General features: G+C 36.2%; 1 protein-coding gene across 8 annotated transcripts in view; it reads left to right on the top strand.

Annotated features, from left to right (window-relative positions):
- The window catches only part of SMC2 (structural maintenance of chromosomes 2), a 46,106-nt gene extending 31,098 nt beyond the window's left edge, over positions 1 to 15,008 (top strand). For 4 of the 8 annotated variants that reach the window (XM_017884358.1, XM_017884360.1, XM_017884359.1 and 1 more), the window contains exons 18-25: positions 243 to 436; positions 1,964 to 2,107; positions 2,586 to 2,780; positions 4,963 to 5,163; positions 7,297 to 7,413; positions 9,735 to 9,895; positions 13,641 to 13,788; positions 14,489 to 14,871. In XM_017884358.1, coding sequence (XP_017739847.1) covers positions 243 to 436; positions 1,964 to 2,107; positions 2,586 to 2,780; positions 4,963 to 5,163; positions 7,297 to 7,413; positions 9,735 to 9,895; positions 13,641 to 13,788; positions 14,489 to 14,665 — 1,337 coding nt within the window. In that variant the 3' untranslated portion in view covers positions 14,666 to 14,871. Of the gene's footprint in view, positions 1 to 242; positions 437 to 1,963; positions 2,108 to 2,585; positions 2,781 to 4,962; positions 5,164 to 7,296; positions 7,414 to 9,734; positions 9,896 to 11,492; positions 11,674 to 13,640; positions 13,789 to 14,488 lie in introns of those variants that run through there. The other 4 variants (XM_017884354.1, XM_017884357.1, XM_017884355.1 and 1 more) reach the window with 3 other exon arrangements.
- Positions 15,009 to 22,643: the final 7,635 nt, after the last annotated feature.

Here is a 22,643-nt window from a genome sequence, read left to right as displayed (position 1 = left end):
TAGGTGAAGTTCAATTTCATAGCAGAAGAAATGATTTCATTACAGATTTTTAGATAATTCAAATATGACTTTTAGGTAGGATCTGTGTTTCATTATACCATTTCTAGAATATCATTGGGATAGTTAATTTTCTTAAATTGTAGCCTGTAATTTTCCAAACCATTTTTTCTATTAAAAGTTGAATTTGTAAACTTTTACCTATAACTGTTAATTTAGCAACATTTGCCTACTTTGTGATGCAGAGGAAAGTGAGGAGACTTTGAAAACCACTGAAGAAATCCAAAGAAAAGCAGAAGAAAAATATGAAGTATTGGAAAATAAAATGAAAAATGCAGAAGCTGAGAGAGAGCGAGAACTGAAGGATGCTCAGAAAAAACTGGATTGTGCCAAAACAAAGGCAGATGCATCTAGCAAGAAGATGAAAGAAAAACAACAGGTAATAACTTCTTTTTGAAATTGAACCAACCTTTTAAAGTCAACATAGAGCTGAAGGTGGTAGAGCATCATTGGTTGACCTTAGTCATCACAATTGATCTCAAAATCTAAAAGGGACCAGTGTTCTTTGGAAGCAAATTATGCTTCTTACAAGTCAAAGGAATATACAGGATGAGCATCTCAAATCCAAAATACAGCAGAATTAGAAACTTTTTGAGTGTTGATCTGAGGCTCAAAGGAAATGTTCATTGGAGCAGATTTGATTTGGGATACTCAGTCAGTATAATGCAAATATTCCAAAATCCAAAAAAAAAAAAAAATCTGAAGTCTGAAACACTTCTGGTCCTACACATTTTGGATAAGGGATATTTAATCTGTATTTTTCTCTGAAAACACTGCAATCTAGTATTTCATAGTTGTGAGTAGGTGATGCTAATTTTAAGGAAAGGCCAAAGTTGACCATTGGTAAATGCTTCCTTCAAGAGCGGATGGCCTTTCTTCAGGAGTGGATTATTTGATACTGTGGATGTCATATCAGAGATTCAGCAAGTTGACATTTTTATTTGGTAAGCACCTAAATGAATGTGCACTGTGAGAACATGATGAAAGACAAAGCATGTTATATTTACAAGGTGTCATTCAGTTGTAAACTGATGATACTTTATCTTTTAGCTAATATCAAAGCTGGAATTTGAACCTAGGTTTTTAATCACTTTTATGTGATTTCACCTAAATATATTTCCCGCACATTTTTTTTTTAGCCCACTCTAAGATTCTTACCATTAAATAGCTGCGCAAAGTATTTTCTAATGCAGGGGTCCCCAACCTCCAGGCCACAGACCAGTAACAGAGGAGGTGTATGGCAGCCAAATGAGGATTACTGCCTGAGCTCCACCTCCTGTCAGATCAGCAGTGGTATTAGATTTTCCAGCAGTGGTATTAGATTTTCATAGGATTGCAGACCCTTTTGTGAACTGTGCATTCAAGGGATCTAGGTTTCATACTCCTTGTGAGAATCTAATGCCTGATGATCTGAGATGGGGTGGTTTTATCCAGAAACCATACTCTCTCCCTGCCCCCCACCATATGGAAAAATCATCTTCCACAAATCTGGTCCTTGGTGCCAAAAAGGTTGGGGACTGCTCTTCTAATGAAATGAAGGCTACAGTGGGAAAGAATAATATTGAGAAACTTTTTACACATTGAACAGTTTTGTTTTTAAACTTTACTTCCACTAATTCATCTGTTATGTAGAATATTATATTGTTTTCCCTGTAGGAATAAATGATAAAGGATATAATTTATGCAGAGTTCCTTCAGCCTATACAAATTACACTTTTTTTTAAATACAGGAAAATAAACTTTCTTTTTCTGGGGAAGCAGCTTAACCTGTACTTTTGGTAGCTGAGTGATAACAAAGCTGTGGGTCTTAACTTGCATGAGATTATTTATTTAATTTTCCTGTACATACTTGTTCTTGAGTAGTTAATCACCTATGTGAATACCCGAATACTGTTGTTTTTTATAGGAAGTTGAAGCTATCACTCTGGAACTGGAAGAGCTCAAGAGAGAGCATACATCTTACAAACAACAGCTTGAAGCTGTAAATGAAGCTATCAAATCCTATGAAAGTCAGATTGAAGTAATGGCAGCTGAGGTGGCTAAAAATAAGGTAGGATTTACTTATCAAATTGGAGAAGCTGAAAATGATAATCTTTTTATGAAACATTACCTTAAGATGTTTGACTTTGGTGTTCTCAGTCTTTTCACTCATTGTCATGAGAGAATGAGGCACAAATAGCTTTTACTCATCCAGAATTGCCAGTTTGGGGATCTCATAGGTCAGTTAGCCTCTAGCAGTCTTCTTCCTCACCCGGTTGATTCCATCTACATTATATCCAGCAGAAACGCTGTCATTTGCAGCATGAGCATTGTACCCCAACCCTTTTTCCAGGGGTAATCCAAGTTTTCTTCTGTGTATCAATTCATTAGTCCTTTTAATGGTGATATAAAATAGAGGGTTAGGTGATCTTCTCTCTGCCTGTAATCACATTGACATCTTGCCCAGGGATCTGTCAGATAACTGTTTAGTAGATTAAAATTATTTACATGTTACCTCACCACATATTTTCTTTTATTTTTTGTTTTAGGAGTCAGTAAATAAAGCTCAAGAAGAGGTGACCAAGCAAAAAGAGGTAATAACAGCCCAAGACACTGTAATTAAAGCTAAATATGCAGAAGTGGCAAAACACAAGGAGCAAAACAATGATTCTCAGCTTAAAATTAAGGAATTAGACCACAACATCAGCAAACATAAACGGGAGGCTGAAGATGGTGCTGCAAAGGTACGTTTGTGTTCATTTTTTATACTTAATCAAATTTTTGTCACTGAGCTCTTGAAAAATTTTAGAAAACTGCTTGATGGAGAAATCTATAAATATAAATGGCAAAATTACAACCTGGCATAAATTTGAGCTTGCAGCTATTAACTGCTTTTCAACAATGCTAATTTTCAACAAATTGCACAAATGTTTTATTTTTAGATTTAATTTTAGATATTTGTTCCCATCTACAAGATGTAGTTACCAAATGTTTAGTGGTCTCCCATGGAAATAACTTTTTACCTCCAAATGTTGATAGAACTAATTACTGTTGTGCTAGTAATAATGATGTATATTCTCTACCTTATTTCAAATTGAATTTAAAGAACTCACAGAACTATATATACAGGTAACCTAAAAAAAGGACTGAATTGGCTTCCACATGTCTTTATGAGTGTCACTGCTGTCAGTATTTGCCACTTTATAAAAATCTGATGTTTTGCCAAGCAGCTATGTTTTTGAGGTTATCCCACAGAAGACACATTCCTTCTTTCATGTGTCACAGCGCCCTTACTTCAGTGCTTTAAAGAGAACACATGCTTTTGTAGAAATTCATTGCTTGGTTGAGAAGCTGCATTCACATGGTGTTAATAATTACGAGTGTGTAACAATTTGGCACCTTTTTAATGTCCGGGATATTTTTTTTTAAGCATCCTAAAAATACATGAACTTTAACTTCAGAAAGATCAAGAACATACAAAACAATCTTCCCCTCTTCTGAAAGAACTGTGGAACTTGGTTTAAAAAACATTTTTTATGGCTACATTATAATCTCCCACTTTATTACTATTGATTTCCCATTAGCTTAGTGTTAGTGAACTGACTGAAATATTACCAATGGCAATGTTACTGCTAATAGTGTTTTGGTAACTGAAAATGCTAGTACTGGTGATTGCTAGGAGATTTTATTTACAATTGAAAGAGTAAAAGGAGGGACTTGCAAGTGGGTCTGCTAAGAAGTCAATGATTCTTTGAAAAACATAGTTTATCAAAGATTTATACATACCTACTAATATCAGATCCTGTGCCAGGCACTGACAATATAAGGATGAGCAACACATATACAGAATGAATGATATAGAATGCTTTCAGAGAGTTTACAGGTCAAGAGGAAGATAGACTTGAAATGATAATTCTACTTTGGGGCCTACATTTGAGACCATATCCATGGAATTAATACAAGTCAACAAAATTAACAAGGATTGGATTCTGCCAGTGAGAATGAATCATAATTCTAGTAGAAGAAAGTCTTCTTTAAGCACTATAATTTGAACTGTATAATCAGTTGTATTACATGAAGTATTATCCTGTGCCTTTTTCAGAGGGGTGGGAGCAGGGATAGAGTCCATGTTTAGGGCAGTTTCTTAGAATATAGTTCTGAGAGAAAAATCATTAGGTCTCAGTCAGCATTAGGCTTCCATGATTTTATCAAATCTATGACTTAAGTATTAAAGGAATTTTAACTTATTACAAGTTGTTTTTTGAAGCAGTAGGTAGAATTTGCTAAATTCTAAAGGAGTTCTATCTGACTTCCATTTCATTCTAATGGAGGTGTTTTGCGTACACTTTGTAAAAATTTCTCTGAGTTGGCTCTTTTAATGCCAACGTAATAGGAAGATCTTTTGCTATGCAATGTCTTGTTTTTGTAGTCTGTGCTCCACGTAAAAATATTCATCTTTATTCTTGTCAGTAATGAAACTCATTTTAAAAACGAGTCGCCCAGGCACGGCGGCTCACGCCTGTAATCCCAGCACTTTGGGAGGCCGAGGTGGGTGGATCACCTGAGGTCAGGAGTTCGAGACCAGCCTGACCAAAATGGAGAAACTCCATCTCTACTAAAAATATAAAATTAGCTGGGCATGGTGGCGCATACCTGTAATCTCAGCCACTTGGAATGCTGGGGCAGGAGAATCACTTGAACCTGGGAGGCAGAGGTTGCAAAGTTGTGGTGAGCCAAGGTTGCCCATTGCACTCCAGCCTGGGCAACAAGAGTGAAACTCCATCTCAAACAAACAAAAAAATCAGTCATTGAAGGTTTTTTCATCTTCAGTATTTGATTCAAAAGTATTAAATATTTAAGAAACTGGCTTATACATATTGGTTTGTAAACATTTGTAGATCTCCATCTATTTTTATATGTGGCTAGGTATCCAAAATGTTGAAAGATTATGACTGGATTAATGCAGAGAGACACCTCTTTGGCCAACCCAATAGTGCCTATGATTTCAAAACTAACAACCCTAAAGAAGCTGGTCAGAGACTTCAGAAGTTGCAAGAAATGAAGGAGAAACTAGGAAGAAATGTCAATATGAGAGCTATGAATGTATTGACAGAAGCTGAAGAGCGGGTAAGTCAATTTCCTATGAATATCTGGCCACATTAGAACATGACCAGCATTGATAGCTCTGTATGACCCCTGATGGAGTTATTAGAGTTAACCTTTTGCAGATGTCTTTGATGCTTTTCTTTCTGCTTTCCTTTTTCTCTGTCATTTTTTTCTTATTACTCTTGTGCGTCATTAGTGGTTTTTACATTCTGTTACACCTGGAATGACTTTTCCACTGGCTTTTGTTCTTTGTCAAACATAATTCCTCACATTTCTGTCATTTCTTTCAGTTGCATTGAAAAGCCTTGAATAGGGTATGCTGCTGTCGTTCTCTTGACTCCACTGTATACTGAAACTGTTATATAAGTAATGACTAAAACCATTACATACATAAATGCTGTTTCACTAATCTGTAAATCCTGCAACCTCTTCTCAGTTTTAATGCTCTTAATTACTCGATAGTGTTATCCATCTCCCCTAACCTGACAAAACTTTGAGTCTGGGAAAGGAGTTTACTGTCATTTAGTGATGAACTTGGGAGGACCTATCACTAGAAAACCCAGTGGGGAAGCATTCCCTACTCTTAAGATAGCCATAAGAAATGACTATCTTAGTAATTTTATATTAATGCCCCATAACTTCCTTAATTCTGCAAAATTCTGTTTGAATTTGCAAATCATAGAGTAAAATTCATGAGAAATCTGCAACACTGATAATAGCACAATTAAGAAATTTTACCATAACTTTTTTTTTTAACTGTTACTGGCATGAATATATGCACCAAGAGTCTAGATTATGTTAGATACCAAACATGAATCATGCAGGTGTTGTGATCTCTCTATAAAATGCTCCTGCTGGTTTTCATTTCTACATTAAAACTTTGCATATATGTGGCATATTTATAGAAGGAAAACTTTGGTCTGAATTTGATCTGCATAATATGATGAAACTTGTTCACTTTTACTTGTTTACTTCTGTTAGAGGAGACCTGAGTCTAATATTTTTTTCAAAAGAATTTATCAACTCCCATCCTGTTACCAGAGGAGAAGCCTGTATTGTTGATCAGCAGATGGCCTTCTTTTTCTTCTTGTGTTTTATATCCATCTACATAAGCAATTATATGGATTTTCATGAAAAAATAAGATAAAAACATAGGAGGTTTGGGGAACGTGGCTATAAAGAAGAGGGACAGCAAGGAAGACATCAGGACTGGCTAGAGTTTTTAAAGGTGAATGTGAAATGCAGGGCTTTGAGGAGAAATGAGTTAGGAAGAGTTTTAGGAAGTCCCACTGCTGTTGATGGTATGATTATCCCTCTACAGCCTTGCTCAAAGGAATACTACTCTTAAAGTGATGATATTTGAGCTGAAATTTCAGGCAACCGTTAGGTCAGAAGAAAGAATATTCCAGGAAGGGAGAACAGTGCAGGGGCCATAAGACATAGTGAGCTTATTGTGTTCAAAGGAGCTGTAAAAGACCATATGGCCAGAACCTGGGGAGGAGTTTAATGCCATAAAGTCAAGGGATAAATAAGGTCCAATTCCCCTTATCCTGATACATACAGGCTTAAAATCTGGTTGATGGATGCAGCAAACCACTATGGCACATGTATACCTATGTAACAAACCTGTACATTCTGCACATGTATCCCAGAACTTAAATTTTTTTTTTAAAAAAAAGGTCCAATTTATGTGGGACCTATACATCATGGTGAAGGATCAAAATTTTATTCATGTCACTGCTAAGGCTGACCTTAAGAGGAGAGCTTTCAGGGCTACTTTTATTTAAGTTTATATATAACACTTTTTTTTTTTTTTTGCCTTGGCTGCTAAGGAGATAAGGGAATATTAGTGGAGTCAAAATATTTTAAGGACTTGTCTTATAAAGTCTTCTAGCAATTTAATTTTGTTATATACATATGGATGATTTTATTCCTAATTTTGTTAAGAGTATGTATATACACACAAATCATATAGTATATGTATAGCATATGCTTATAAGAGTATATATAATTATTAGTGCATTATATCTTTTTGGTAAATAGGAATGTATGTATTATATATCAAAATAATGAAACCTGTTTATTTCTGACTGAATTCCGGAATATAGAAGAGATTTTATGTTTTCCCAGTTAACCATGTTTTTTATCTCATAGTATAATGACTTGATGAAGAAGAAGAGAATTGTAGAAAATGACAAATCCAAAATTCTTACAACTATAGAAGACCTAGACCAGAAGAAAAACCAAGCCCTAAATATTGCATGGCAAAAGGTATTTTAACCCCAGAATATTATGTTTTGTTTTATATGAGGTAGCAAGGATGAAAAAAATATCAGTGGATTTATACTCTATGAGAAATTTGAAATGGCTGATCTGTGTTTGAATGAGGCACATATTCACACTTTAATTAAAACCTCAGACTTTTAAATGCATTTTTTCTTTTCAGACTTGACTATTACCAGATCCTGGCATTCTTGTCCTTTAAGAATTGGACAGTAAACAAGCCAAGTTTAGTATTCTCTTTTATAGAACGCTTACTGAACAAAATCCCAATTCCATTTTGTTTTATGACAACTTTGGCAGATGTCAGGCTTCTTTGCTGTTACTTCTACTTCCCTGACTTCATGTATCTGTCTGCTATAGGATAATCCCTTAGCCTTTCATGTGGAAGTTTTTCCATTCTTACTGTCGCAGAAGACTCTTACTTCAAAGATTCCAAACATAGAGTTACTGTGCTGTTTGGTAGTTTAGCAAACCTGTGCCTTCTGGGTTTTAATGGGGCACCTTGCCTCTTTTTCTCTTTGTAATTCTGTAGGAATTCTATCTTCAGTAATGCAGCACAGTTATCCCTTTTAGTCACCTTGCTTTTTTCTTTTCTAAGACTTATTTTCAGTGCTCTATTCCCTGTACTATTTTGTCTTAAAATGGAAGCAAAAGGCTGACTCTATTATTGTTGTACAGCATGTCGATTTAACACTGGATCTGAGAAGTTTTGTTTTCTTTTTTCCTGGATTTAGTACAAATCAGAATCTATTGTCTAAACATATCCTGCTCTTCCTAATTTCCAAGGTTCTTGCAAAACCAGTAGTAACATTTATTCAGTGCTTCTTGTATGCCAGTCACTATTCTCAAATTAATTTTCTTATCTAATCTTCACAATAACCTAATGAAGTAGGTACTGTTATCAGCATTATATTCTTCCTTCTGGCCTCAGGCATACTTGATTGACAAAGTGACAAAGCCAGAGTATTCTAGGTTTCTTTTGTTTTTGGTTTGTTTCCTTCATAGCCTTATTGGACTTGCAGAATTCTCTTTTATTTCATCTTTGTATCAGTCTATGAATGTAACTCAATTTCTGTGTAGCATAGGACTGTATTCTTCTGTGTCCATTCTCTTTTGGAGGAAGTTTCACATTAGGTCCCTGGTTATGTTCAGGTGTAGTAGCATTCCTCTCTCTTGGTCCTAAAGCTGCCTCTCCCCTACTTGGTTTAGAACCTGCTTCCATTCTGTAGGATGTTATTCGCAGCTGTGTACCTGCTCTTAAAATGTTTGTTACTTAGTAAATCTGTATTTAGGAGCACTGCTTGTGTCTATGAGATTTTCTTGTTACACTAAGTATTCATTAAAAAGTATATTTACATTTGAATATTGTATATCTGCATTTGAATTTGGAGATTTCTCTAGAGAACTTGGCTGTCAAGTCCTTTTGTATGTGTATGTGTGTGTGTGTGTTAGACTTTCAAGTTTGACTGCTGAACTAAGAATATTAGTCATGTCTTTGAAGACAGATGGCCAGATTTCCAAATCATCAATCAAGTGCGTATGAACAAAAATTACACTATTACAAGCTAGGATTTTGGCCCTAAATCTCGTCTCCTTCTGTGACAAGACAGGGGCAGGCCAAACATTAGATCTCTTGGGATCTAATCCTATTTTCTGGTCCTCAACAGCTTATCCTCTTCGGCTAGGAGATGAGCCATATAGAAAATAACCCTTTAACAGATCTGGTCTTTTGATTTCATGCCCCTTTTTCTCCTGGGCCTCACACTGATCTGCTTAGGCCTTTAGACCCATCTTCTTATATCGGTCAACAGGAAAAAGAAAAGTTTTATAAGAGAACAGTTTATTCCAAAAAGAGTTTTGTTTTTGTGTTTGCTTCTAGTTTGTGTTTTTTTCCTCATGTGATACAACTGTGTGTATCTTGAGGATTCCTACAGTGTGTTCTACAAAAGTGTCAAAACTTTGGATAGAGTTAGAGGTGTGCCTTCTAGTTCCCCTGGAAATTAGAGCAGGATTCAGTACTTCATTTTTGTAAAGGGCCAGATAATAAATATTTTTTGCTTGGGAGCCCATCCAGTCTCTGTTGAAACTACCTGATTTTGTTGTATCACTAGCAATGAGAGACACTTTGTAAATGAATGAGCGTATCCAGATTTTTCACATGGGTCATAGTTTGTCAACCCTGAGTTACAGTAGTAGACAAAGTAGACCTGCTGTGTTGCATGTACATATATGCATATATACATGTATCAACAATTGATTCTTCTTGGAAAGCATCCTGATGTTTTAACTTTTTTATTTTTTAAATCCAGGTGAACACGGACTTTGGCTCTATTTTTTCTACTCTTTTGCCTGGTGCTAATGCTATGCTTGCACCACCAGAGGGTCAAACTGTTTTGGATGGTCTGGAGTTCAAGGTTGCCTTAGGAAATACCTGGAAAGAAAACCTAACTGAACTCAGTGGTGGTCAGAGGTGAGGAATCACTTTGCTATATTATAATTTTCATTCCTCTTACTTTATTATAATTCATCTCATTACCTTACAATTGTATTTGTGTTTTAATTTGCTTAACTACCTTTGCATATAGAATTTAAGGAGCCTAATATATAAGACTAAACATTTTGGTTAAAACATTTGATTAAAATAGGTGACAAAGTTGACAAAATGTTTTTTAAAAATTATTTTCAAATATTAGAAAATGAATAGTCCAGGACAAGATGAAACAGAAATACTGAGCCCTGTGTTCACTCTGGCTTTCTCTCTAGTGGCAGTTTTTGGACTTCAGGTGCCCAAACAGAGGTCAGTAGCCTCACTAAGTTAAAAAAGACAGATGAGAATTTTGCACAGCCCTAGAGTGCTACACCTTGGTATTAGGTCTCTACTGTCCCTGAAGTGAAGCCTAATGTAGACACACCCTAAGAAACTGAACAGATTTCTTGAAGGAATCAAACTGTTACTTGTTTATCACAACAAAGGCCAGTGTTCTTTAAAGAAGGTTAAAAAACAATTGAGATGCTAAACAACATAACCACAATGTCCAGCAGGTAATCAAAATTAAAGAGAAAAAGCAGTGAGTAGAAACAGACTCTGAAATGACAGTTGATGAAAGTAGGGCATGAAAGTAGGAAGCAAGTTAGAGTTACATTAATCATTTCCAAAATTACAAGAAAACATGAACATAATGAGAGAAATAGAAGTTACTAAAAAGAATTAAGTGGACCTTCAAGAGATTAAAAAAAAAGTTTACTACATGAGGTTAACAGCAGATAAGATACTGTAAAAGAAAGATGAGTAAATTTGAAGACATAGCAATAGAACAGAATCTATTCAAGCTACATTGAGAAATAAAGAACTGGAGGGGGAAAAAAAAACTAGCTTCAGTGTCCTCAGGGAAGCTGTCTAGAGTTCCAAAAGGAGAGGAATAGGGAGGATGGAAAAATACTTGAAGAAATTATGGCCCCATATTTTCCAGATTTGATGAATTCTGTAAACCCACAGACTTAAGTTCTATCAAGCTCAGGCAGGATAAACAGAAACACATACAAAATAACAAAGCAAAAGATACATAAAACTGCTGAAAACCAGTAATTAGGAGAAAAATCCTAAAATCAGCTAGAGGAGGCCGGGCACGGTGGCTCAAGCCTGTAATCCCAGCACTTTGGGAGGCCGAGACAGGCGGATCACGAGGTCAGGAGATCGAGACCATCCTGGCTAATACGGTGAAACCCCTTTTCTACTAAAAAATAACAAAAAACTAGCCAGGCGACGAGGCGGGCGCCTGTAGTCCCAGCTACTCAGGAGGCTGAGACAGGAGAATGGCGTGAACCCAGGAGGCGGAGCTTGCAGTGAGCTGAGATCTGGCCACTGCACTCCAGCCTGGGCGGCAGAGCAAGACTCCGTCTGAAAAAAAAAAAAATCAGCTAGAGGAAAAGAGATATACTATATGCTAGTGAACAAAATAAAATGTCTTTAGACTTCTTGTTAAATGCTACATATGTAAGCCAGAAGTCTGGAACATCCATAAAGTGCTGAAAGTAAAACATATCAACTAGAATTGTTTCTTTAACAGAAATATTCTTCAAAGTGAAGGCAATATGAATACTTTTCAGACAAAACATCTGAACCATACTACAGGTTAAAGGAAGTTCTCAGGCAAAAGGAAAATGATACCAGATGGAACCTTGGATCTACATAAAGGAAGGAAGAGTGTTGGAAAATAACATGGATTTGGAGTTCAGGAAAGTTTCTTCCAACCTTACACAGTGATTCAGAAAGTCAGCATAGTGATAGAAATCTAAAAGGTCATATGTCCTCACGTCTTACCTATAGGATAGCCAATTAATTAAAACCTCCTAAAAGAAGGTTGTGAATGAATATTCACATAATTGAAATTAGTGATTAATTTAGTAATTGTTTTTTTCTCCGGCATGGTATATAATCCATAGGCTTTGAATTGTTCTTCTGTGTCCTGTAATACCATCATGTAACCCTTTTTTTATGTATGTAGAAAATATAGACACCTGTTAATGTTCCTTATGACCCCTTATATCATTTTATGAGTAGAAATATATTTTATATTTTATAAAATTTGTAAATAAGAATAAAAAATACAGCACCTGCTGCCTGTTCATAAAATTGAATTCCACAGTTTAGTTCCCAGTATCTTTAGCTATATTTGCCGAAGCCCTAGAAAATGTTTTGAGGAAAATAGAAAATGTATGCTTCTCTTCTTACTGGGACCTATAAATTATTTCCATAATTAAGGTGCTATAAAGTTATTTTAGATATACCACTATCCAGCATGGCAGTTAAAAAAAAAAATTCTGCTATGCTGAAGGGTTAAAGATTAAGTTTAAAACTCAGTACTTGAGGCACTCATCACAGAGAAAGACAAACTTAATTTTAGGTTGGCTGAATGACTTTAGCTCCCTTTTATAGAGGTGATTAACAGTCTCACTGTGATTTCATTTTGATGATACTGTTTTATTTATTTATTTTTTTTTTTGCTAGGAATTTTCTCTGCTTGTGCACACATTTTTTCCCTACTTATATATTTCTTAATAAATAGCCCTATTAGAATGCGCAAGCCTTGGACCAGGCACAGTGGCTCATGCCTATAATCCCAGCACTTTGGGAGGCCAAGGCGTGTGGATCACTTGAGGTCAGGAGTTCGAGACCAGCCTGGCCAGCATGGCGAAATCCTGTCTCTATTAAATAAACTGCAAAATCATCTTGGTGTGGTGGCATGCACCTGTAATCTCAGCTACTAGGGACATTGTGGCAGTAGAATTGCTGGAACCTGGGAGGCAGAGTTTGCAGTGCCACTACACTTCATCCTGGGTGACAGAGCAAGACTCTCAAAAAATAAAAAAGAATGCAGCAAGCATTGAGTTGGCTATTCTAGTACTGTATGCCAAGATGTACTTGAAGTTACAGAATATTACAAATGCTACTCTAATGTTTAGTCTAATGTTAAGTAATTATAAATATTTTATATTAAAATAAGATATTTTATGAATTATTTTAAGGAAAAAAAATATTTTAAGGAAAAAATATTATTATGATTCTTCATACCAGATTAGAATAAGCTGCAGTAAGCTAGAAGAGAACTGAAAATAGTGCTGTGGAACCTGAGATTAGGTGTAACTATGAATTTTACGTAAGATTGTTTGAATTTTGGCAGTGATGTACTTAGAGTAATGGGCCATCATCCATACAACTTATTCGCAAATGGTACCAAAATAAGAGATTGTGTGTGTGTTTTGTGTATATATGCATACTTACGTAAGCGTGTACATTATGAAAGTTTGAAAATGACATCTCACCCAGTTACTGTTACCAAGACGATAGTTATTGTCTTAAATAATGACCATAGCCCTTACTCACCTGCTACCTAGGCTCTAATGAGCCAACTGGGGAAGGAAAAAAAAAGAACTTTCAAAACTAACATGATCTTAAGAGTAGGTGCCAAACGTAATATGGCAGTATTAAAATTGTCTGAAAATAGCATGCTTCTGAAAAGAGGAAAATGGAAAGCCAAAATAAAAGTATTTTAATACAACATAATTGTTAAAGTTTGAAACTCAAGATTCTTTTTTTATATGACTACCTTTCAGATAAATCTGTATTCACAATAATAGGATCACATATTTGCTTCAGTGTTTTGATAAGTGGTAAAATCAAATTTTATGGCTTTTCTTCTACTGACTTTTCTTAGGTCTTTAGTGGCCTTGTCATTAATACTGTCAATGCTCCTCTTCAAACCTGCTCCAATTTATATCCTTGATGAGGTAGATGCAGCCTTGGATCTTTCTCATACCCAAAACATTGGACAGATGCTGCGTACTCATTTCACACATTCTCAGGTAAGAACCAGAAAAAAAAAGTCCCAGTAATAGTTTAATTAGACTATTTTCTAAAACCATTCTTTAGTAGTAGTCAATGTTAGTAAGATATTTAGGGTTGATAAATACTAAAGTATTGTATATTTATTTAAATAAACTTATGTTTAAATAGGTATAGAAGGAAAAAAGGTTCACTCTCCTTTTAAAGAAAGACCTAGGCATTAAAATGTTGGTTGTAGCATGAGGGAGATTCCAATTTAGTCATAATACAGAATTAATTTAGGGTTAATACAATTGTCTTCTCTAGTTAGCTGCCATAAAGATGTACAAGATGTACAATCAAAACAAAACTGTCTCAGGAATATTTAACTCAGGTATCAGAAAATCATGTGACACTTGATGGGGAATTTAATTTCTCATGGCTAAAAGTCGAACAAAGCCTCTGAAGCTAAGAACAGTTTGTTTTATTACAGTGTTGCTGTAGGACCTGGGGCTGCCAAATATGCTTGCATAAATTATGCATTGTACAACTCTGGGGACTCCACTCATAGTTAAGAGACTTCTAAAACAATTTGGACAGCTAGTATTCATTTAGGTGCCTCATATAACTAAAGAAATAAAATCAAAATTATCTCCAAACAATTCTTATGCCCAGTGTAAAGGAGTAAACTTCAAGTATATCACAAAAGTTTTTTTATACTTTTTTTCTTTTTTCCTTAAGTTCATCGTAGTGTCACTAAAAGGTATGTTCAACAATGCAACGTTCTTTTCAAAACCAAGTTTGTGGATTTGGCTGGTTTCTACAGTAGGCCAGATTTACTCAATGTCAAATGGCAAAGATTCAAAGGCAACAAAATCCAAGGCAAAACCACCAAAGGAGCCACATGCTGGAATTTAAACTACAAGTTTATTTCTTCATCTGACCTGTTTTTTTAAACATAAACTTTTTAAGGACTTGGGGAAAGTAATTTGTTGATATAAAAAAATAATGTTACTATGTTACGTTAACCCATGTTTTCTCGTTATATAATCACTTACACTTACAAATGAGCCATATATTCCTAATCTCTTAACCAGGTCTATTAGGTCCAATTATTGTGATTGGGTGATTTATGCATATCATCAAATGTTTTTTTCTGTATGCCAGTGCTTTTATATATAGGAATCCTGAGATACCCAATTCCATATGTAAAAGCCTAACTATACAAAAAAGCAGATTAAATTACATGATAAATGATAGCCCTGATCATCAGTGTTAATGATTTAATTCCTAAGGCAATATTAATGTGTTTCTGTTCTAATAAAGTCCATTCAGTAAGGAAGAATTATAAGATCAGGTAACTGGACCAACAATGGCGCAAGCACATATAAAGCTATTATGCATGCCACAAGCTCGCTTGAGCTATTTTTTAACGACACAACTTCCAGACCCTGATTAGACGAGATAGAAAACAGATCTGAAAGATTTCTTATGTTAATAGATACATGAATATCATTTCCTATATGTTTAATTAGTTGGTCTTCTACGGACTTTAATGTTTTTGCTTTTTTTAGCTTTATAAGTATTTTTAAATAAGCTTAGGAGCGGAGGTGTTTTTGGTCACTATCTGCCCTGCAAGTTTATCTGAAGTTGTTAATATTTCCAAAGATTTTTGTCAGCCTTTTCATATCCAGTCATCAACAGCCTAATTGCGTAAACAAGAATGAGAGCCTGTAGACTAAACCAAATTATTTTCCCTGAGTTTGAACAATATTAATATATCATATTTCATATATGTATTTGATGATATATATAAATTATATATATTTATATCTGTATCTGATATATATATAAATAAATTGATCCATCTGTTCCACCAAAATAACTCAAAAGTTGGATAATTGTTTGTGTCTTCCGCTTTCCAGTTCAAAGGGATGAAATTCCTTTAGAACTTGAAAGATGACACTAGCAAACACCATGAGAATGCTATCTACAGTTTTTAGTGTCTTTAGGTACATCATCAGTAGAACAGTGACTCCAGACTGAATCATAAAAGCTCTGACGTGATGTAATCTGATCTTCCATGTGTTATTTCCTTAGTATTATTATCATACTTTCCCTGATATATGGCTGTACTTCCTGGCCCTGGGCTTGACATTTCTCACCCTTCATTCTACATGCATATGAGATGTCAGAAAACATGCAGTAATTGATACTATGGGACACATTGGAAAGGATTGAATCTGGAATTAGTTCTGTCCACTGTGGAGGGGAGAGGAAATAATGCTGTAAATGTTGAGTTACAAAAAGTCTAATATCAAATACAGTTTTTTGTTTTCCTTTCAGATGTATCACAAACTGTGCCAAAACAGTTATCAATTCACACAGTCAACATTAAAGTATACCATAGTATGCAAATTAGTCAGTACTTGCTGTTAATATTTCTGATTTAATAGTTATTAAGTGGTAGTTCATTACTGTTTTAGCCAGTGTTTAAAAAATAATTTGGGAGGTTGACTATCTTGGCTTATGTACTCATTTCCTTTTCTCTGCTAAAAATTTTCTGCTTGTATGCTTTCCTGATTTTTATCTTGTATAATCTTGATCTTTGACAATCCTCAAACATGTATTAAATTTTTGTAATTTTTTTTCATCAGAGGGAAGTTATTAAGGGGATTGGGGACATTTGTTTCACACATCTGCAGTAATATGAGTTAACTAATATTTACCAAGCTCTTTTACATTTTTCACATTGTATATATTGTCATATTTAATCCTCAAAGTAACCTAGTGAGGTAAATACTGTTGTCAGCATGGTGTAATTGAGGAATTGAGTTGAGCAGAAAAGTTAGGAAACTTGCTCAGGGTGATAATACAATTAGGAGTGTCAGGGCCCATGTAACAAATCTTGTCAGTCTCCAGAACCTAAGATATACTATGTCACTGACAGCTTGAATATTTGTATTTATTGTATAGAATAAATTTTAGAAAAGTACCTGTATGAGCAGTATGTACAATGTGAATGTTAAAGAAGAACCAGTATGTACAATGTGAATGTTAAAGAGAGGATTCATTGTGGTGGTGGCAGTTTTGGCATTTCACGTAAGCTCACGGCAAATGCAAAGCAAAGACATGAAATTTTCTCTTCCAGTATGGTGGTGTAATCTAAAGGCCAACATTCCCACAGATAATAAATATAGATCCTGGGCAAAATACTAGAAACAACTACCTGAGAGTTCAGGAAACTGAAGAAAAACTAGAAAGATTTTGGATGGGAGATAAGATATGGAGGAAGAGATAGGCACAAGCTAAGGTTAATGTTTTTGACCTAAGTACCAGCTATAGTCAACGATGCAGCTGTAGGACAGCTAAGGCTGCAGTGGAAAGCCTGGGGTCTTTCTGGTCTGGAGAACTAAGAGATGGGATCTGGGCTAACCACAGCTTCCAGAAAGTGAAGGAGAAATCTCAGAAGGGATAAACGAGGACCTAGAGAAAGAGATCCCAGACTTAGTAGATGAAGTTAGCCAAAGTAATTAACCCCTGAACTCTGCAGATACAGAACATATCAAAGATAAAGCCAGATACTAGTTAAAACAGTAAGGACAGATTGAAATCAGTAACATACTCTTGCAATAAGAAGAGTCCAGTATGAACCGAACTCAACTTGAATTTGTATTGAGGTGACTGGGTGTCTTAAAGGGAGAATGAGGGAATAGAGAGGAGGATAAGTGGGGGCTTAGTTGAGTCAGGGATATAAACAGGAAAGGGAATCGGTTAATGTGAAACCCATCTGGATTTGTTAACTGGCTGTAATGCCAAGGTAGGCTCTTACCCTCCCACAGAGACTGGGACTTGACCTTCAAGTGTTGGTTGGAAGAAACAGTAAACTCTTAGCAACCTTGAGTTTTCTCAGGTAAGCACTTTCAGGAGGAGGATCGTCAACCTATGGATGTGGCTTTGAGCTGTTAGAAACTGCTAATGTGTTTTTCAGATCTTTACAGGCAAAGGTTTATTTAGAAGTAGAAAGGACTCAGAGGAGCCTGGCTAAAATTTCATCAAAGATAATCTGTGAGACAAGAAGTTTGCAGTTTACCCTAATAAAATTGAATTGTGATTTGAACCGCCACCTGCAAGACCATTCTCCAGGTGACCTTGGACTAACCCACTTCTCCCCACTTCTCACTGGTTGTCAAAAAGAACAGCCTTGCTATCTGGTCAGGTGAATGACAACCAAGTGGAAAAAGATCTGTGTGGTTACAAGGAGTATGGCAAAAGGCTGCTAACTGGAAAGGACAAATATGTGTCACCTGTGGATGCTGGGAATACCATAGCCACCTTTTAGGGGAACTTAAATTATATTTTTGGATACCCTGTAAAACTTTGCTCTGACAAGGAACCTCCTTTACTGCCCAAGGAACATGACAGCAGGCACACTCATGGAATACAATGGGCTTTCCATGCACCCTGTCATCCTCAGTCCAATAGAGCTGTTGAACAATGGAAAGCCAGCTCACAACGAGTGAAGGAAGGACATCAGGATAACCTACTAGTGGGGTGATAGCAGCCCATCTGATTAGGGCAGTATGGGGACACTGAACACTGCGCTCCAGGGCAAAGGAACCACATGATTGCAGCACATGTTGAGAAACACTGAGCCTGGAGGAGGTACAGGTGGACCAGATAATGGCCTCTGCCTGTGAAATCCAAATTCCAGTGTTCCCAGCCATTTTCTTTTTTTGCAATGTACATCCTGTGGGTGATTTGCAGTTCTGGCTGCCACAGTACCCCAAAAGGCCCCCCTAACTCTCATCTGGAGTCAGTGTTTCCCTCAGGTGCACTCCCTGTGAGATCCCTCAGGGGTGGAAACAGGACCAAGAAATACCAGGGTGCTAAAGTCCCTCTAATAGTGCCAGGGACATCTGATCCATTTAGCTGGGCAATGTCAGACGTGTCATCCATCATTCAAGAAGTGACTTCCCTTCCTGGACTGGATGACTGAGGCTGAAATATCTGAGGCATTTCAAGGATAGTACCACAGGATATGGTGATGTTTATAGTATACAGTGTGATGTTTTGATATTCATATATGTTATGGAATGATTGCCACAAGCTAATTAACATGTCTCACATAATTACCTTTTTTGTGTGTATGGTGAGGACATTTAAGATCTATTCTTCTGGCAAACTTTAAGTATATAATAAAGTATTAGCTATAGTCACCATGCTGTACAGCAGATCTCCAGAACTTATTCATCAAGCGTAACTATTACTTTGTATTCTTTGATACACATCTCCCCACTTCCCCTGCTCCCAGCCCTTGGCAACCACATTCTACTCCCTGGTTCTATGAGTTTGACTTTTTCAGATTTTACATACAAGTGAGATATTAGAGTATTTGTCTTTTTGTGCCTCTTTGATTTCACTTAGCATTATGCCTTCTATGTTAATACATGTCACAAATAACATGTCCTTTTTAACGCTAAATAATATTCCTCTGTGTGTATGTTTATATCTATGTTGACTCTAGTTTTTTGCTCGTATGAATACTATAAACATTTGTGTACAGGTCACAGAGATCTGATCCTTCCATTGTGACGGGCGATGTTATCAGATATGTCAAGTTTGTTTAGGACCTGACCTCCTTTCCTGGGCTAGACCGCTGAGGCCAAAAGGTCTGGGAGAAGTAACAAGGACAATGGGGCCTGCAGAGGTAGTGGCCTCAGGATAGGGACAGACAGACTGGGTGCTGCACCAACTCAGCCTGACCTCTGTCCCATAGATAGGGTCAACTCAGAGAGATCTGGCGGGGGCGCTGCAGAGTAGGGTACTAGCTGGCCAATATGCTTTTTACACGGGATGAGACATCTAAGGCTTGAAATCCTAACACCTTTGTTAGGTTCTCCTAAGCTGTGACCATGGCCGCAAAGTGACCTGCCATTCTGGACCTCATTCTGTCGCAGACCACAGTGACCAAGTCTTATTAATGGCATAGTTGCATTTGCTCAGGTTCTCTTGTACAATGTTACTCATGAAGCCCCTACACAGAGGGCTAACAATCCAGTCCCTGTTTTTGTTGCTGCCATTGGGATACTTACTCGGGTAATAAAAAGAGGTGTGTCAAAGTGGCAGCCCCTCAAGGTTTTGTTAGTTGTGGTTCTGACATTTTGGCAGAGGTAATTAATTTAAAACAGCACCAGCATTCCTAACGCTGTAACGTACACCAGTACACCAACAGAACCTGAACCTAAGCCCTGAATACTGAGTAAGGATGTACCCCCAGCATGGAAAGGAGCCAGAGGTGAACTGTTTTTTGTTTGTGTGTGTGTGTGTGTGGTTTTTTGTTTTGTTTTGTTTTGTTTTTTGCCTTTGGATATCCAATTGCTCCAGCACAATTTTTTGAAAAGGCTATCTTAGCCAGGCACGGTGGCTCAAGCCTGTAATCTCAGCACTTTGGGAGGCAGAGGCAGGTGGATCACTTGAGGTCAGGAGTTCGAGATCAGCCAGACCAACATGGTGAAACCCCATCTCTACTAAAAATACAAAAAATTCGCCAGGCATGGTGGTGTGTGCCTGTAATACCAGCTACTAGGGAGGCTGAGGCAGAATTATTTTAACCTGGGAGGCGAGGTTGCAGTGAGCTGAGATTGTGCCCCTACACTCCAGCCTGGGCAAGAGAGGCCAAGAGATCTGTTCACAGAAAAAAAAACAAAAAGAAAAAAAAAAAAAAAAAACACAAAAAAAAAACAAAAAAGACTATCTTTCCTCCTAGAAAACCATCGAGTTGGTTTTTTTGCTTTTCAACTGTGTCAAAATTATTTGGGCATTTTTTAAGTCTTATTTTTATTATAGGTTCTCTATTCTGTTCCATTGATCTATGTGTCAGTCCCTTTTCCAGTATCTCACAGTCCTAATTATGGTCACTACGTAATAAGCCTTGAAGTCAGTTAGATTGATTCTTACTACTTTATTGCTCTTTGTCAAAACTGATTTAGATATTCTTGATGGATGCCTTTCCATACAATTTTTAGAATAATCTTAACTATATCTACAGAATGCCTTGGGATTTTTATAGGAATTACATTAAACCTAGGTATTAATTTAAAGAGAATTGATATCTTTACTATGTTGAACCTGGCAACCCAGGAACACAGACTGAATGTCTCTCCATTTATTTTGATCTTTAACTTCAATACTGATAATTTTCAGTATACCATATATGGAAAGACAACAGTCTAGAATATCTAAATCAAGTTTGACAAAGAGGAATAAAGTAGCAGGAATCAAATGTGTATGCTGAAACATTCTGTACATTTTGTTAGACTTACACCTAAATATTTCATTTTTTGAGCTACAATAAAGGGTATTGTATGTGTAACATTAATATCCATATGTTCATTGTTAGTGAATACAAATAATTTTTATATGTCTATCTTGTAACCGTTGGCCTTGCTAAACTTCTTAGTTCTAGGTTTCTTGTAGATTTTGGAGGATTTTCTACACAGACAGTTATGTCCTCTACAGTCATAGGCAGCTTGCTTTCTTCCCTTATGGCACTGACTGGAACTTCTTAGCACTGTGTTGTGTAAGAATGGTGAGATCCAGACCATCCTGGCTAACATGGTGAAACCCATCTCTACTAAAACTACAAAAATTAGCCAGGCATGGTGGCAGGCACCTATAGTCCCAGCTACTCAGGAGGCTGAGGCAAGAGAGTTGCTTGAACCCGGGAAGCGGAAGTTGTAATGAGCTGAGATCACACCACTGCACTCCAGCCTGGGCGACAGCGCGAGACTCTGTCTCGAAAAAAATAAAAGTTGGTGAGAGCCACTACACTTGCCTTGTTCCCAAAATCAGGAAGGAAATATTCTTTCACCTCTAAGTGTAATGTTAGCTGTAGGGTTTTGGTAGATGCTGTTTACCAAATTGGAGAAGTTCTCTTCTATTCCTATTTTGATAGCAGTTTTTTTTTTTTTTATCACGAATCAATATTGAATTTTTTCAACACTTTGTCCGCATTGATCGGTATGATCCTGTAACTTCTTCCTTAGCCTGTTAATATCATGGATTACACTGCTTGATTTTTACATACTGAACCAGTCTTTCCTTAGAATAAACTCTACTTGAGAATGGTGTGTATAATTCTTTCTGCATTTTGCTGAATTGTATTTGCTAATAATTTAGTCATGGTCTTAATTTCTGTATTTGTGAGAGGCATTGGCATGGTTTCTTTTTTTCTACTTTGTTTCAGGATAATCCTGGCTTCATAAAATTGAATTGGGAAATGTTCCCTCCTCTATTTTCTGGAGGATTGTGTAGAACTAGTGTTAATTCTTTAAATATTTGGTAGAATTTTGTGAAATAATCTTGGCCTTGAGATTTGAGGGTGGTGGTGGGTGGTAAAATTATTAGTAAATATTTCCTTAGTAGTTATAGGACTACTCTATATCTTTTATCTATTTTATATAGAATGAATTGCAATAGTTTTTTCTTTTTGAGGAATTACTGTCTTTCATCTAAATTGTCAAATTTGTGTGTGGAGTTAATCATGGTATTTCCTTATTATTATCCTTTTGATGTATTCAGGTTTTTTCATTGATATCCCTTGTTTCATTTCCAATATGATAATTTGTGTCTTTTTTTAACTTTTGTCACCCTTGGTACATAGAGGTTTGTCTATCTATTGTCTAATGTTATGATCTTTTCAAAGAACCAGTGTTTTATTTCATTAACTTTCTCTACTCTTTTTCTGTTTTTGGTTCATTGATGTCTGCTCTTAACTTAATTATTTTCTTTTTTCTGCTTGCTTTGGACTTACTTTGATATTCCTTTTCTAGTTTCTCATAAGGAAGCTTAACTTACTAATTTGAGAACTCTAATTTTTTTCTGATAAGCATGT

Source organism: Rhinopithecus bieti, unplaced genomic scaffold (genome assembly GCF_001698545.2).
Source record: "Rhinopithecus bieti isolate Rb0 unplaced genomic scaffold, ASM169854v2 scaffold_12088, whole genome shotgun sequence".
In the NCBI taxonomy this organism is placed as follows: Eukaryota; Metazoa; Chordata; class Mammalia; order Primates; family Cercopithecidae; genus Rhinopithecus; species Rhinopithecus bieti.
The sequence above is the reverse complement of the archived record's forward strand: the minus strand, read 5'-3'. Positions and strand labels throughout refer to the sequence as shown.